A 16,560-nucleotide genomic window follows, 5' to 3' on the forward strand; every position below is an offset into this window, starting at 1 on the left:
TACTTCCTATAAAAGAGAGCTGAAAGTAGGTTAGCTCCAGGCATTTGGGAAATTTGCTTTACCAAATGCAATACACATTGACTGTGACGAGTGTAAACTGGAAAAGTAAAAGAACCTCGCCTGGTCTTATTGTTCATTTCAGTAGCAAATTAGGAACGCAGTGATGATACCTTTGCACCTTTGAACTTCAATAGCTGGCTCTATACCAAGCCATTTTTTAAAATGATATTTTAAACGTTTCCAGATGGTATTCTAGAAAATACAAACTGAAACTGATCCTAATATATTTTTAGGGTACTGAATTTTCATTTTTTTGTCATTTAAGTTAATTTAATATTATTTTTCCAAATGATGAAACTATAGTATTAGGAAAACAGTATGAAATACAATTTGTAGTTATATAGCTGAGATAAAATTCATTTTCAAAATCTAAAGAGTCATTACATAAAGCACTTTATTTAAAGTAATTATGTGTTAAAAATTAATATGGTGCTAAAACTAATTATGTTCTGCATCAAAATTTCAACTGATCTGAACCCAGCCTTTGATTACAGTAGAATTAAATGATTACCACCCTTTGCCCAGGGACCACCAGCACTGCAAACAGTGAATGAAGCCGAATACATTGTTTTTCAAATAACAGTTTCAAGTAACAGTGGAGATGTTTAGAAACTACAAGAATGTGACCCAAGAGGGTCTTCATCAATAAAAAAATCTATATAAAAGGTATCTTAAACCTCCACGTAACAGAAGAGATATGTGCTCCTGTTAAGGTTAGCCCAACAGCAGATTGATGTAAGGCAAGGGGCTACACAAACACAATTAACAATGGACCCTCATGGATGTTCTAATTCAAAGAGAATTCCTCCTAAAACAGGGATACTGAGATCCAACCTAGCTTAGGAGTGGTTTTGCCGGTGAATGTCCAGTGGTTAGAATTTACATGTTGACAAACCAGGCTCAACCCAAAAATGCAACATAGGCACACAAGTACTTTGCTTAAAAAGCAAACTGACAGACATTCTTTATTCCAACTTGTGTTAGTTCTCCCCTTGGGGCCTCTTTGGTCTTATCTGATAAAATGATCATTCACAGTGACATCCCAAAATGGTCAAATTGATGTGCCATCTTAACGCTTATAAGTGAACAAGAAGGCATAACTAAATGATGAGGAAGCATAACGGACAAAACTGTGCACCAATAGTAAACCAAAAGGTTGGGTTTTTGTGCATCCAAGAAAACAATGGCAGAACGTCAACTCTTCTGATTTCTCCTTACATGCTCAGTGCTCCCAACTTGGCAGTAACTTCTGTCCATATTAGGGACCCTGTTGCCTAGCTTGTGGCTGTAAAAATGGCTGCTGTGATTCCTTTTACTCTGAAGGGTTATATGGTGCTGGACTGGAAGAGTGGAAAACTTGTCTGTATTGGAGTTAGATGAGGAGCCACAAGTCCAAACCTTACTAAACAAGTTGCACAATCATGAGCTGGACCATACATAAAAGGCACATGTTCATCTTGATAAAGATGGGAGTTGACCCAGAAGATATAACTTTATGATAACAGAACAAGAAACTGTGCATAAATCCTCAAAGAGAAAAGAGCAGTACCACTCACAACATGAAGGTGCAACCAAAATGAAGAAGAAAAGCTCCTGAACAAAGATAGAAAAGCACAATGAACATCCTTCCACAAGGAGGCTGACTCAGAATGATTGGGAAAACGTTTATGAAACATGAAGTATGCATATTTTGAATCCAAGGACTATTAATTGTAATATAGTAGTTAGGATAAAGTCAGCTAATGTAGAATGGTATTGGTATCACCGTAATTTAAAAGTAATAACATTTGTGAAGGATGCATTTTGGGTGCTATACATTTCATTTCTTTTCCTAATTCCCATAGAACAGTTCAAAGCAGCATCTCTCCCTCTCTCTCTCTCTGTCTGTTACACACACATGCACACACACACACACACACACACACTGAATAAACTGTGTGTGGGGGTGTAAACCAGTGAAAACTAGCGGTGAGCAAATAAACTCCACTGTCAAAGGTGTGTACATTACAGAACTTAATACCTAGCTCAATAACTTATCTATCTTGACCATATGAATTGAAAAATCGGAACTCATAAGTTTTGTGCCTTTTTCTATGGAAGGAAAAAGTGTAAATTTATGTTTTGTGTTGTGTTATTGTTTTTCATCTATCGCTCTATCGATAGTTAGATAGATAGATACAGTCTAACTTTGTATAATGTTAACATTTACCCCCCCGAGTGGAATTGACGAGTCTCATAGTGTGGTGAAGGAAAAGATCTCCTCAGTCTGTCAGTGGAGCAGGACAGTGACAGCAGTCTGTCGCTGAAGCTGCTCCTCTGTCTGGAGATAATCCTGTTTAGTGGATGCAATGGATTCTCCTTGATTGACCGGAGCCTGCTCAGCACCAGTCGCTCTGCCACAGATGTCAAACTGTCCAGCTCTGTGCCTACAATAGAGCCTGCCTTCCTCACCAGTTTGTCCAGGCGTGAGGTGTCCTTCGTTATGCTGCCTCCCAAGCACACCACCGCGTAGAAGAGGGCGCTCACCACAACCATCTGATAGAACATCTGCAGCATCTTATTGCAGATGTTGAAAGACGCCAGCCTTCTAAGGAAGTATAGTCGGCTCTGTCCTCTCTTGCACAGAGCATCAGTATTGGCAGTCCAGTCCAATTTATCATCCAGCTAAACTCCCAGGCATTTATAGGTTTGCACCCTCTGCACACAGTCTCCTCTGATAATCACGGGGTCCATGATGGGCCTGGTCCTCCTAAAATCCACCACCAGCTCCTTGGTTTTGCTGGTGTTCAGTTGCAGGTGGTTTGAGACGTACCATTTTCATACTTGCATGTATCTGTGTGCAGCAGGTATATTAAGGTATATTTGTTGAAAAATAGTGTATCACCATGTCCGCACCACAACAGAGAAAGTAAAAGTTACTTGATGTACTTTCACAGATTTATGAACCTTGTTTATAAATTCTACTGATCTCTTCGTATTTCTGGCATCCCAATTGGAAGGGGAAACAGAGATCCCTCACTTACACTACACCATGTGGGCATGCCATCCACAAGGTGAAGAATAAGGGTCAGGTGCGATTGCAAGCAGGTGACAGGCAACAATGGGATGGAGACAGGCATACTAGACTTTGGCAATATAAACCGGTTTATGGGTCATGAAAGTAAGTCTTCTGGTGGGAAAGGAGCTGGAACTAGTGGGTGAAATTAGAAATACCAAATAAGCATACTGTATATTTGTAGTTGGAGTCACCTCTACACACAGTATGGACTCTGAAAGTTAACTTCTTAATCAAGGGTAGTTTCTCCTCTACTCTGGAGAGACTTAGGGTGGGTGTTGTCTGTAACAAGAGACTGGTAATTGTATGTACGCATCAAACAACTTTTCTGAGTTTTCGGGCTTTATAGAGATACTGGATTCGATACTATCTATCAGCTTTGTAGTCAATTCATAATATATAGATAATTCAGAGCATGTGAGAAATGACAGATACAGTGCATCCGGAAAGTATTCACAGCACATCACTTTTTCCACATTTTCTTATGTTACAGCCTTATTCCAAAATGGATTAAATTCATATTTTTCCTTAGAATTCTACACACAACACCCCATAATGACAACGTGAAAAAAGTTTACTTGAGGTTTCTGCAAATTTATTAAAAATAAAACTGAGAAATCTCATGTACATAAGTATTCACAGCCTTTACTCAATACTTTGTCGATGCACCTTTGGCAGCAATTACAGCCTCAAGTCTTTTTGAATCTGATGCCACAAGCTTGGCACACCTATCCTTGGCCAGTTTCGCCCATTCCTCTTTGCAGCACCTCTCAAGCTCCATCAGGTTGGATGTGAAGCGTCGGTGCACAGCCATTTTAAGATCACTCCAGAGATGTTCAATCGGATTCAAGTCTGGGCTCTGGCTGGGCCACTCAAGGACATTCACAGAGTTGTCCTGAAGCCACTCCTTTGATATCTTGGCTGTGTGCTTAGGGTCGTTGTCCTGCTGAAAGATGAACTGTCGCCCCAGTCTGAGGTCAAGAGCGCTCTGGAGCAGGTTTTCATCCAGGATGTCTCTGTACATTGCTGCAGTCATCTTTCCCTTTATCCTGACTAGTCTCCCAGTTCCTGCCGCTGAAAAACATCCCCACAGCATGATGCTGCTACCACCATGCTTCACTGTAGGGATGGTATTGGCCTGGTGATGAGCGGTGCCTGGTTTCCTCCAAATGTGACACCTGGCATTCACACCAAAGAGTTCAATCTTTGTCTAATCAGACCAGAAAAATTTTCTTTGTCATGGTCTAAGAGTCCTTCAGGTGCCTTTTGGCAAACTCCATGTGCCTTTTACTAAGGATTGGCTTCCGTCTGGCCACTCTACCATATAGGCCTGATTGGTGGATTGCTGCAGAGATGGTTGTCCTTCTGGAAGTTTCTCCTCTCTCCACAGAGGACCTCTGGAGCTCTGACAGAGTGACCATCGGGTGCTTGGTCACCTCCCTGACTAAAGCCCTTCTCCCTCGATCGCTCAGTTTAGATGGCTGGCCAGCTCTAGGAAGAGTCCTGGTGGTTTTGAACTTCCTCCACTTACGGATTATGGAGGCCACTGTGCTCATTGGGACCTTCAAAGCAGCAGAAAATTTTCTGTAACCTTCCCCAGATTTGTGCCTTGAGACAATCCTGTCTCGGAGGTCTACAGACAATTCCTTTGACTTCATGCTTGGTTTGTGCTCTGACATGAACTGTCAACTGTGGGACCTTCTATAGACAGGTGTGTGCCTTTCCAAATCATGTCCAATCAACTGAATTTACCCCAGGTGGACTCCAATTAAGCTGCAGAAACATCTCAAGGATGATCAGGGGAAACAGGATGCACCTGAGCTCAATTTGGAGCTTCATGGCAAAGGCTGTGAATACTTATGTACATGTGAATTCTCAATTTTTTTTATTTTTAATAAATTTGCAAAAACCTCAAGTAAACTTTTTTCATGTTGTCATTATGGGGTGTTGTGTGTAGAATTCTGAGGAAAAAAATGAATTTAATCCATTTTGGAATAAGGCTGTAACATAAGAAAATGTGGAAAAAGTGAATACTTTCCGGATGCACTGTACCTGGAGGGGCATGACTGGGTGAAACATCCTGTGTGATTTGAATCCAAGCAATCATTTTTTTTGCATTTTTGTGCTGGTCAAGGGTCATCCATAATGAACCTTATGTTTAAACACAGTAGGGGTGGCAGCTGCAAATATCAATGCCCAAAAGGTTGTTTTTCACAGAGGCAATCCTAGGATTCAATGGTAGGGACAACTATCAAGGGAAGTTGTCAATTTGATGAAAATGAAACTTTAATGCAATGTTAGCAGAACGGTCTCCAGATTAAATTGACTAGTACTTGCTGGCCAAATAGATTACAGCTGCGGAAAAGGCCAAACTGAAGGCTCCTATCTGGCTGGAGTTTGCCGAAGCCATGGAGGATGACTTTTGGACAGCCTCAAAGAAGTTCTGGTAAACCATTCAAAAACTCAAGCAAAGGTGGAGAGATGACAAACTTCACCAAAGGAATATCATTTAAGAGGTTGAATGAACATATCGAGGAACTCCTACACCTGGGTAATTCTGCCTTTATGGCTTGTAATGGGATGAGAATTAATGGTTATTTTCCTCTTATACAAAACATTTTTGTGCAGCTAAGGTGTGAGGAGCTGCCCTAAGTGCAGGAGTACCTCTTGGTGTTGCTCACAAATAATTGCAGAAGTGATTGTGAAATTGACAAACAAACAGGTTCAGTGGCAGTAGATAAAGCTGTCAACTTACCAGTCTCCATCCTCACCTATGGTAATGAACTTTGAGCACGCGTATTCCACATTAGCAATATAAATTGTTCAGGGGTGAACTTAGAAAGAATATGTTTTTTGAACCAGAAAAGACAGGCAGAGAGAAAGAGAGAGAGTCATGAAGTATAACTTACCGGACTTTGCACTCTAACATCATTCAGGTAGGAAGTCTGATATCCAACCACAGTGACAGTGATGGTAGCTAGTCCTGAGTCTCTATGTACAATAACAGTTTGATGTCCTTAGGAAAAGACAATATGCATAACATCATGAGAAACAGCATGCAAGTATCAGTGTAGCCAAATCAATTTTCAGTTGGAAATCTCCTGCTCAAGTTTGCAGTAACTGCATACCTTGGAGCTTCTTTTGTTGGTGTGCAACTTCCTTGACAATAAATTGCATGGGTATAGAAGGCTCAATTCCTGCTAGGGATGTGTTTTTTGAGTTCCATGCAATAATTAGAGAACTGAAGTTGTCAAACTGAACGCCTTGCTCATTATAGACAGTAAATTCCAATACAGGGTTCAGATCATTTGAAACAGGTACCTGACAAATAAAAATGGAGATCCATATTATATTTACAAAAACATCAATATAAAAGAAATTTGCAGAATGATTCCGTATTTGACAAAAATGAACATTTACCAAACCTGACACCAATTTTATGGGAGTATATTTTTCAATTTAGGTTGAAAGGTTGGGTAGCATTGGGGCCCTGACAGAAGTACACTCATTAAAATAGAAGCTTAGTCAAAGTGGGCCAATTTACCTACAATAATATCCATGTTTTTGGATGATAGCTAGAGGAAAGCTCAAACAGAAACAGTAAGAATAAGAGAAATAGAAATCAGTTAGCGACTAGGCTGGGATATGAGCACAGTCTCCAGGAATGAGGCAGCATTGCAAATCACTGCACTACCACATTGTAGAATCTATCACTTTGGTAACATTTACATTTTCAGTGAAGAGTTTATGATATTATTCAAAATAAACAGTGCTTAATAAAATAAGCTTTCCCAATTCTTATATGTTAATTAAAAACTTAAACAATTTGCTTTGTACTAGCATTTTATGGGTTGTTGTGAATAGTGGTCTGTTTAAACTTTATGAAGACTACACTGCCAATAACCATTAGTTACTCCCATAAATCCTTTGTCATTAACAGTGTTAGGAGATGGTTTATGCTTGCTATGAAATATAATCCTTCTATTGGGTCCTAGGACTACCTCAGATCAATGCTGGTGAGCCATGCCAGTGGGAACTGCTCAAAGAAACTCACGCTAGAAATTGAAATAATTTCACCTGGCTTTGCCTGAACAAAATGAGCAGCAAATTTAATGTAGTGGCTCTTAAGACTGGTGCAGTCCTCACAGAATGTACAATCAATACTTTCTTTAGAGTAATTTCACATATACTGCTTTTACTGATAAGCTTGGTCTTTTAGTCACTAACTACATGTCATGATCAAGTTAAAAACTGTGATGCCACTTAAACTTCACTTTATATAAACATTCCACTTCCTCTTCATGTTTCATTATGGTGCTGGAACTACTACTGCAGTTTCACTAATTGGCTACTCCCCACCCTTGCTTGTGATGATGATGCAGGAGAAATTGAACACAGAAGTGGTCCATGTACACCCCTACATGGCAGTGATAGTCCCTGATGGCAGTGGCTTCTTTGGGCAAGATAATGCACCCTGCCACACTGTAAAAAGTGTTATGGAATGATTTGAGGAACTTGACAAACAGTTCAGAGTTTTGACTTGGCTTCCAAATTCTCCAGATCTCAATTCAATCTACCTGTGGAATATGCTGGAAAACCAAGTCCAATCCATGTAGGCCATCACCTTGCAATTTACAGGAATAAAGGATCTACTGCTAACATCCTGGTGCCAGATACCACAGGACACTTTCACAGGTCTTGTGGTGTTCATGCCTTGATAGGTCAGAGCTGTTTAGAAGAAGAGGGGAACTACTCAATTTTTGGCAGGAGGTTTTAATGTTGTGGCTAATCAGTATAGGCTGCAAATTCTAGAAGCCATCTAAATAACCAAAGTCTGATGAATATAATGCTCCTGACTCCTCAAAGAACTGTTTCCTGTTTCTGAAAGGAGAACATGAACTGTTCCTGCACGGAAGAATTCACAAGGTAATGTTGGAAACGTCTGATTTGTTTGGTTTATTCAGGGGTATTTTTTCCCAAGGACTGTGGGGTCTTGCATTCTAATTTCTCTGAGGAAACACCTAGAATGTCAATTTCCCAAGTTCAATGTCACTACCTTTTTATAAGTTCAAGCATTGTACAAGTAACATGTCAACAGGTAAATCTGCTTCCTATTAGTTAGCCAGCAATGGACTGAGTTTATTCCACTTACCTAGCTCCACTTTCAATAGTTGATTATTGCCACTGTGGTGGACGGCTGGGGGTGGTACCCAGCTGGGACATCCAGGAGGACCGGAGGAGGGCTTGCGCCTCCTCCAAACCACGAGGGGGCGACTGCCCTGGTTGCACTGTAGGGGCCCGTGGTCAATGCCAGGGGGCACCCCGGTGCCTGAAGAGCCCTGGACCTCAGCACCAACACCAGGAAGTGCTGGGGGGGAGAAGACTGGGGACATACACAATCTCTGCCACACAGGGGAGTGTCCACGGAGGAGTGTCGGGGAGCAGCTAGAGCCTACCTGGGCTTGTATAAAAGGGGCTGCCTCCCTTCATTCGAGGACTGGAGTCGGGCAGAAGTGGACGGAAGTCTGGAGAGAGAGGAGTGGAAGCGGCCGGAAGGATGGCACTGGAAAGAGAGGCCTGGACTTTGGGTGATCGGTGCTGGAGCCACTGGGTTGTGCGCGGACTTGACTCTTTGCAAATAGTTGTAAATAAATATGTGTGTTGGGTGACAAAGCGTTGTCCGGGCCACATTTCACACCACGTAAGAAGTATTGTTGAAATACACTACACAAGAAAAACATCAAAACTGGACAAAGGATGTAACATTTTCATGGAGGAATATCTTTATAATTACCAAGGTCATTTGTGTTAGCTTTCTTATTCCAGTATACTAACAGTTTCAGCCAGTCTGTTTTTTGTGGGTTTTTTTGTAATACTTAGCTTGCTTTGTTTTGACAGTTATCAGTATATTGAACTATAGAATAGACAATAGAATAAACAAGATAAATTAGCTCTAATTTTATAAACAAAAACACATTGATCTGTGTTTACCAGGCAACCATTTGTCTTTCCATTGTTTTCGGTAACATTTTTCATGTTTGTTGTGCGTTATTAAGTTTTTGCCATAAAATATGTGGACAAACAGAATTTAAACTGTTCATTTGTACTGTATTGTTAGCCAGAAAAAAATAATTTAATCACACTGCAGTTACAATAAGCTGTGTGTCGTGTTTTTAATTGAGAAGGCACCTGTTGTGCAGTTTTTCATGTGCGCCAAGTCCAAGACAAATATTTGCGCTTTCAAAAGTCCATTCCAATGTCAAAGTTAAATATGAACACAGAGTGATAGTACAGAATCTCTTCTTTGACAATTCTGCCCTGATTTAGGACAACCACAAGAGAGTTTACTCATTGAAAATGCCTATAGGAAATAAGAAGACAGAGAAGTGTGAAAGGGCTTAATTGCTGGTTTGACTTGAGCTTTTTTTTGTATCCTCGTTTTACTTATTCATTTTTGTTAGCTTCTCCATATCTTTTGACAATGCTTATACAATATGTTTTTGGATCTTGTTTTGCCTAATTGGTTAAAAGAGAATCTTTGTAATTGCATTAGCACCACTGTAACCTGTTATTATGTTTAATAAAGCAAGTAAATTAGCTTTCCTTAGTTAGTTTGCATTCCTAAAAGTCGATGCTGGGTTCAAAAAAGGGCCAAAATTAAACTGATTTCTCAAGAGACACATTTTTTTGGGATGGATGAAGGTTATTCCGTGCAGCACATTGCCAAGAAACTGAAGATGTCATACAAAGGACATGTCTATTACTGTCTTGTGAGAAGATTGCATACTGGATCTAACCAGAAAAGAAAAATAAAGGAAATGCTCAGATTGATAAGAGGATGTCATGTTAAATGTCATTTACTAGGATTCTTCCTTAAATGCATGCCAAATGCTAGTATCAAGATGATTTTAGGATGCAGACCTTAGAAGCAGAGTTACAAAGAATACGCCATATCAGAACTGGCAAGTAAAAAGGAAAAGCTAAAATGGGCAAAAGAGCAAACATATACAGACAATGGATAAAAGACTGGAGAAGCAAGTGATGGCCCGCATCCTGATGGCATCTTTTTTCTTTTGCAATGACATTGGTATTTATTATGTATTTTATGAAGAATCTCTATTGTGTTCACACAAAACAAACTATGTTTAGAAAGGGCCTGGTCTCATTTCAAAACTGGCTAAAACAACATTAACAAATGTTTCATAAAAACGTGTCCTCACAAATTATTTATAAAACTAGTAAAATACCTGTCAAAAATGATGGAGAAAAATAAAAATAAAACAGTACTCCAAATGTTTTGTTAAAAGTGCCATAGTAAGGTATACCATTGCCTTGTTCCTTGGTGTATGTAATGTGGATGGAGGCAGTTTCATGGCTCTGTCTGTGAGTGAAGTCTGATTCAGTAAGATCAACACCAACCTGACCAAATGACTGTCTCTGCAATGTATTGATGATCAGGGTAAATGCAGAGATCATAGAAAACCGATGACTTGCATGACTATAGAGTGTTGCACAATACCCACAATGAAAGGCAATGCACTGATAGATTGAGGGTGCTTATTGAAGATCAGACTCTTGATAGGCTCATACTAGTTCTTCTGAGACCCCAAAAACTATGGAATTTGTATTAAGTATTATGCCAAAAATATTCATGAAAAAATAATTGCTCCTAGAATTTGTGCTACCTGAAGGAAAGTTGATGTGCAGAATTCCATAAACTGAGGAATAAGCTTGGTGTTTCATGGAGTCATGCTTCTTTGTATTGTAATACATACCAGAGCAAACTATTCATAAAGGGTACCTACCACCCACTCGTTTTATTAGATAGGATCAGGATCATGACTGGAAAGGGAAGGGTACGAATGTTCAGTATTAGAATTTTGAAGAAATTGAAGTTGTGTGTTGTGGAACTTCATTTTGAAATAAAATGTCTCTTAGCAAGCCTGCCACCAAAAGTCATTATACTGAAAGACCAAAATGACAAAAATGTGCCAGAAAAGCACTGTCACAAAAGAACAAGAGAAAAATTGCATGCAGAGACAATTGCGCACAATTAGTAAAGAAACACTGCACTCTGCATTTTACAGCACCATGAACAAAACTTGCAAAACAACACATTATACAAGGAGAAACAAAGTACTCCGAGACAACACAAAAAAAATGTAAATAAAGGATACATATAATATGCAATTTATAGAACAATATTATGTCCCTTGTAAAAAGTCTACATAATATTAGCAATTGCGTTTTGAGCTGTGTGATAATGTGTTGGCTGCTTCTGAAGACATTGTGGATACTGTAGCAGCCAGGAGACATATAATAATAATAATAATAATAATAATAATAATAATAATAATACATTTTATTTATTTGTAGGCACCTTTCTAAACACTCAAGGACACCGAACAATAGATAAAATACAGATTATAAACACAAGTAAAATACAAAATTAAAATCAGACAGAGCAATTGTAATAAAAGAGAAAAAGCAATCTGAAACAGTGAAAATGATTCAATATTTCTAAGTTCAGATGGTAGTGAGTTCCAAAGCTGGGGAGCACCAATGAGGAGAACCTCAATTCTGTCACTATTTAATTTAAGAAAATTTGAAGAAAACCAGGATTTGATTTCTGCTATGCAATCACTAAGTGAGGAGGGTGGAAAGGATGCAGTAGCTTTGCTAGTGAGCTAGAGCTGGGTGTCATCAGCATAACAGTGGAAGCTAATGTTATATTTACAAAAGATATTATGAAGGGGAAGGAGGTAAATAATGAAAAGGAGGGGCCCCAGGAGAGAGCACTGGGGCACACCTGAAGTAACAGCGGTGGGTTTGGATGTGAAAGTTTTAAGCTGATCAAACTGAGTGCAGCCTGAGAGGTAGGATCTGAACCAATCTAGTGGAGTGTGGGTAATGCCATTCAAAGATAATCTACAGAGTAGAGTAGTGTGACAAATAGTGTCAAAGGCTTCACTCATATCAAGGAGGATGAGAATAGCAATTAAACCAGAATCAGCTGCCATAAGGAGGTCATTAGTAATTTTTATAAGTGCCGTTTCTGTACTGTGGATGGGATGAAAACCAGACTGGAACCGTTAATACAGATTATTTTGAGATAAATGAGAATTAATTTGAATAGCCACTATCTTTTCAAGAATTTTTGAAATAAAGGGTAGATTAGAAATAGGATGAAAATTACTGAAATTAGTCAGATCGGCACCAGGTTTTTTCAGTATTGGGGTTATTGCAGCAGTTTTAAAAGATGAAAGAACAGTACCAGTAGTGAGAGAAGAGTGGATTATAGCAGAGATAAGAGGGACCAGAGAGGGGAGGCAGGCTTTGACTAGAACTGTAGGGAGGGGGTCCAGTTGACAGGTGGATGATTGGATATTGATAGGCACATATTGATAGACAGGGGTCAGGTACTGGCAGTGTTCACTTCAGGAGAGAGGAATGGTGCCAGCTACTCATTTGGCTGCAAACTCTCTAGAAGCATCCCATTTCTGATGTTTGTGCTTTAAAAAGTAACACTTCAGTTATTACCTGGTGTTCCAGCATTTCTGGCAGCAGGAGATGATTCACATGATGGAAACAGTTGGTCTCAGGTCAGCAGGTTAAGTGATGGAGTACAAGCCATAATCATCCCAAGTGCGACATGATGAGGTAAAGCACATCTTCTTTCAGGATTTTTTGTGTATTTATTGTTTTTGTGGCATTTCCAATGAACCAGGACAGTGGAGGAGTTTGCATATGGCTGGATGCTGCTTTATGCATTTGCAAGTATTCACAGATAATATGGCACTATAAATCACATGGTTTGAATTCTTAATTATTTAAAGTACATGCTTTTGTACTGTATCCCCATTTATTTTTGTTTTTTCTTCTTGCATTTTATGGCTTGTTTTGGAAGCTGTGTTCATGACATTATAAAATGCACAGTACAGCAACAATTTACTAATGTGGCACTATAAATCACACACCATGTTTTCTTAATTATTTACATTACCTTCTTTTGCATTGTCTCTCCATTTATATATGTTGTTTATTCTTGCGTTATATGTTTTGTTTTATAACTTGTGTTCATGGCATTAGAAAATGCACAGTACAGCAACAATTTACTAGTTGTGCATATTTGTCACTGTACGGCTTTTTCGTTGGGTCATTTGTCACAGCAAGTCTTTTGTTGGTGTTCCTTTGTTGTGCCACTTACTCACAGGATAGCCTCAGGATACCATGAGCAGGTAAATCTACCTCAGCATAAATGACACCTCATTATGGGCAATGTCTATCCACACCACAACACCTGCAGTGTGCCATTTAAAAATATTGTCTAGGTGGTGCCATAGTCCACACTATTCCTATGGAATGGCACTGCAAGGAGTGGAGTAATGAGCACTTAAAGATGGTTCAAGACAGTAGATGGGCCATGCAATGCCCAAATAGAGTACATAGTGGTAAGGGCAACATTTGTGCTCATTATTACAATGGGATCTTATGTCCCTTATTGCTATGATAAAATGTTCGAAGTATTTACTCTGGGGGTAAATGATATGATGGAAGAACAGAAGGGGATGTGGAGTACAGGAGTAGGAATTCACCCGTCTGGTAGATGATGGCAGGAAAACCCAACATTTTACTTCATGGCTCCCTTCCACCAATTATATTGGGCAGGCAACATGGGATGGCCTAGTTTCTTAAATGAAAACTGATATCCAGGACTGCAGATACGCCTTGGACGGCTAGGGATACCTTTCTTGTCCAGTTGGTGGCCTAAGAGCCCTATGTGTGCAGTGTTAGTTGAACATGGAATCGAGAAATATTTCAAAAAAGGTATAGAATACATGATTGAGGAGGGATACAATGCACACCCCATGTGATAATCAGGAAACAGTTCTTATGTTTAGTTAGGCCTAGTTGGGAAGTTGGTTTTGGATTTTGTTTTCTGAAAATATCATTAGATGTAATCTCCTGAAATTATTACATTTTACTGATAAAACACCTTTTTTGCTAATGTGCTTGGTGTTAATTCTGGGTTGGAGGTAGCTCAAGAAAGCCCCCTATTGGACACATCATCTTGATAAGGCCCATCAATAAGGAGTACTCAATGACAGATATTGTAATGTTTGATGTGAAAAAACTTTATTAAACCTACTCAATTGTAAGAGTGACAAATCAATGGAGCTGTCCTTGTGTGTTGTAGCAGCACCACAGGAGTGGCAAGGTCATCAAGGACCTGACCCTGCACATAACTGGCTATTTCATCTTAGTTCTGATTGCAGTGTGCAACTGTCTCCTGGTGCCCATGAGAACAATTGATATGCAAATCATCACATTACCCACCAAGCCCTGATGAACATTCATACTCATTTTCATGTTTCTCAGGGTGGGCCATTTATATGGATACACCTTAATAAAATGGGAATGGTTGGTGATATTAACTTCCTGTTTGTGGCACATTAGTATATGTGTGGGTAGAAACTTTTCAAGATGGGTGGTGACCATGGTGGCCATTTTGAAGTCGGCCATTTTGGATCCAACTTTTGTTTTTTCAATAGGAAGAGGGTCATGTGACACATCAAACTTATTGGGAATTTGCAAATGGTGTGCTTGGTTTTAACGTCCAGTTAAAATATATAAATGTGTATATATATATATATGTGTATATGTGTATATGTATGGATATGTATATATATATGTTTATATGTGTGTATATATATATATAGGACGCCAGGAGGACGTGAGGAGGGCTTGTGCCTCCTCCAGACCGCGAGGGGCGTCCGTCCTGGTTCTGTTGGGGCCACGGGTTGAGGGCATGGAAGCCCTTCCTGTAGGGGCCCGTGGTCACGCCAGGCGGCGCCCGATGCCGGTTTATCCCGCGTTGCCGGTTGGGGCTGGAGCCCGCCGGACGCTTGAGGACCGGAGGAGGGCGTGCCTCCTCCAGACCGAGTGGGGCGTCCGTCCTGGTTAGACAGGGGCTCGGTACAGGGCTTTGAAGCCCAGCCCTGTAGGGACCGTGGCCACCGCCAGGCGGCGCCCGGTGCCTAATTATCCGGGAGCCCGGCACTTCCGCCACACCAGGAAGTGCCGGGGGGAAGACTTTGTGTGGCACCCGGAGAGCTGCCAGGAAGACAGCCGATACCTCCCGCCACGCTTGGCGCCAAAGACGGAACACCTGGGGCTCATCCGGGAGCCTTATTTAGGCCGCCTCCTCCAGTCAGAGGTGGAAGTCGGGAGGATATATATATATATATATATATATATATATATATACAGTAATCCTCCTCGATCTGGGGGTTGCGTTCCAGACCCCGCGATAGATGAAAATCCGCGAAGTAGAAACCATATGTTTGTATGGTTATTTTTATATATTTTAAGCCCTTATAAACTCTCCCACACTGTTAACATTATTAGAGCCCTCTAGACATGAAATAACACCCTTTAGTCAAACGTTTAAACTGTGCTTCATTACAAGACAGAGATGACAGTTCTTTCTCACAATTAAAAGAATGCAAACATATCTTATCTTTAAAGGAGCGCCCGTCAGGAGCAGAGAATGTCAGAGAGAGCGCTCGCCAAGAAAGGCAAACAATCAAAAAATCAATACATGCTTTTACGTATACAGAAGCACCGCGATAAAGCGGCATTTTGTAGAAGAGCGTCCGTGTCCTCTGTGCAAACAGCCCCTCTGCTCACACCCTCCGTCAGGCAGAGAGAGTGAGAAAGATAGAGAGAAGCAAACAAGCGCCACGCTGAAGCATATCTTATAGCATTGAGGAGTTTTAGTTAATATGTAATACATGCTCTGATTGGGTAGCTTTTAAGCCAACCGCCAATAGCATCCCTTGTATGAAATCAACTGGGCAATCAAACTGAGGAAGCATGTAACCTAAATTAAAAGACCCATTGTCCGCAGAAAGCGAACCAGCGAAAAATCCATGATATATATTTAGATATGCTTACATTTAAAATCCGCGATAGAGTGAAACCGCGAAAGTCAAAGCGCGATATAGCGAGGGATTACTGTATATATATATATATATGACAGCAACACTCATCACTCACAACAGTGACAAAACAATTACATTGACAATCATGTTACGTTATTTTCAAAATGTTTCCTTTTCTTTTTCATTACTTCTTTAACACACCACTTCTCCGCTGCGAAGCGCGGGTATTTTGCTAGTATATATATATATATATATATATATATATATATATATATATAATACATGCAGTTGATAATAACTGTAGCCTTCTTTCTTCTTCAAGAAACATTGCCAATAATAGTAAAATGTTTTTTGAATACATTTTTGATTGGAAGATTAGTTCATATTGTTGCTAATCTGTTTTCTTATGACTCAGTATATGCCCGGTATTTAGCAGATCCATTTTCTGGATGATAAGTAATTGCCAAAAAATAAAATCCACAACACAGATAAAGCTAAAAA

General features: G+C 39.9%; 1 protein-coding gene across 1 annotated transcript in view; it reads right to left on the bottom strand.

The window, feature by feature from the left end:
• LOC120540473 (nuclear pore membrane glycoprotein 210-like) overlaps positions 1-16,560 on the bottom strand; it is a 319,549-nt gene that overhangs the window by 144,727 nt on the left and 158,262 nt on the right. Inside the window, exons 17-18 of the mRNA XM_039771311.1 lie at positions 6,244-6,436; positions 6,025-6,131 (exon numbers count right to left, since the gene is read on the bottom strand). Of these exons, the coding sequence (XP_039627245.1) occupies positions 6,025-6,131; positions 6,244-6,436 (300 nt within the window). The remainder of the gene's footprint in view (positions 1-6,024; positions 6,132-6,243; positions 6,437-16,560) is intronic.

Source organism: Polypterus senegalus, chromosome 12 (genome assembly GCF_016835505.1).
Source record: "Polypterus senegalus isolate Bchr_013 chromosome 12, ASM1683550v1, whole genome shotgun sequence".
NCBI lineage: Eukaryota > Metazoa > Chordata > Cladistia > Polypteriformes > Polypteridae > Polypterus > Polypterus senegalus.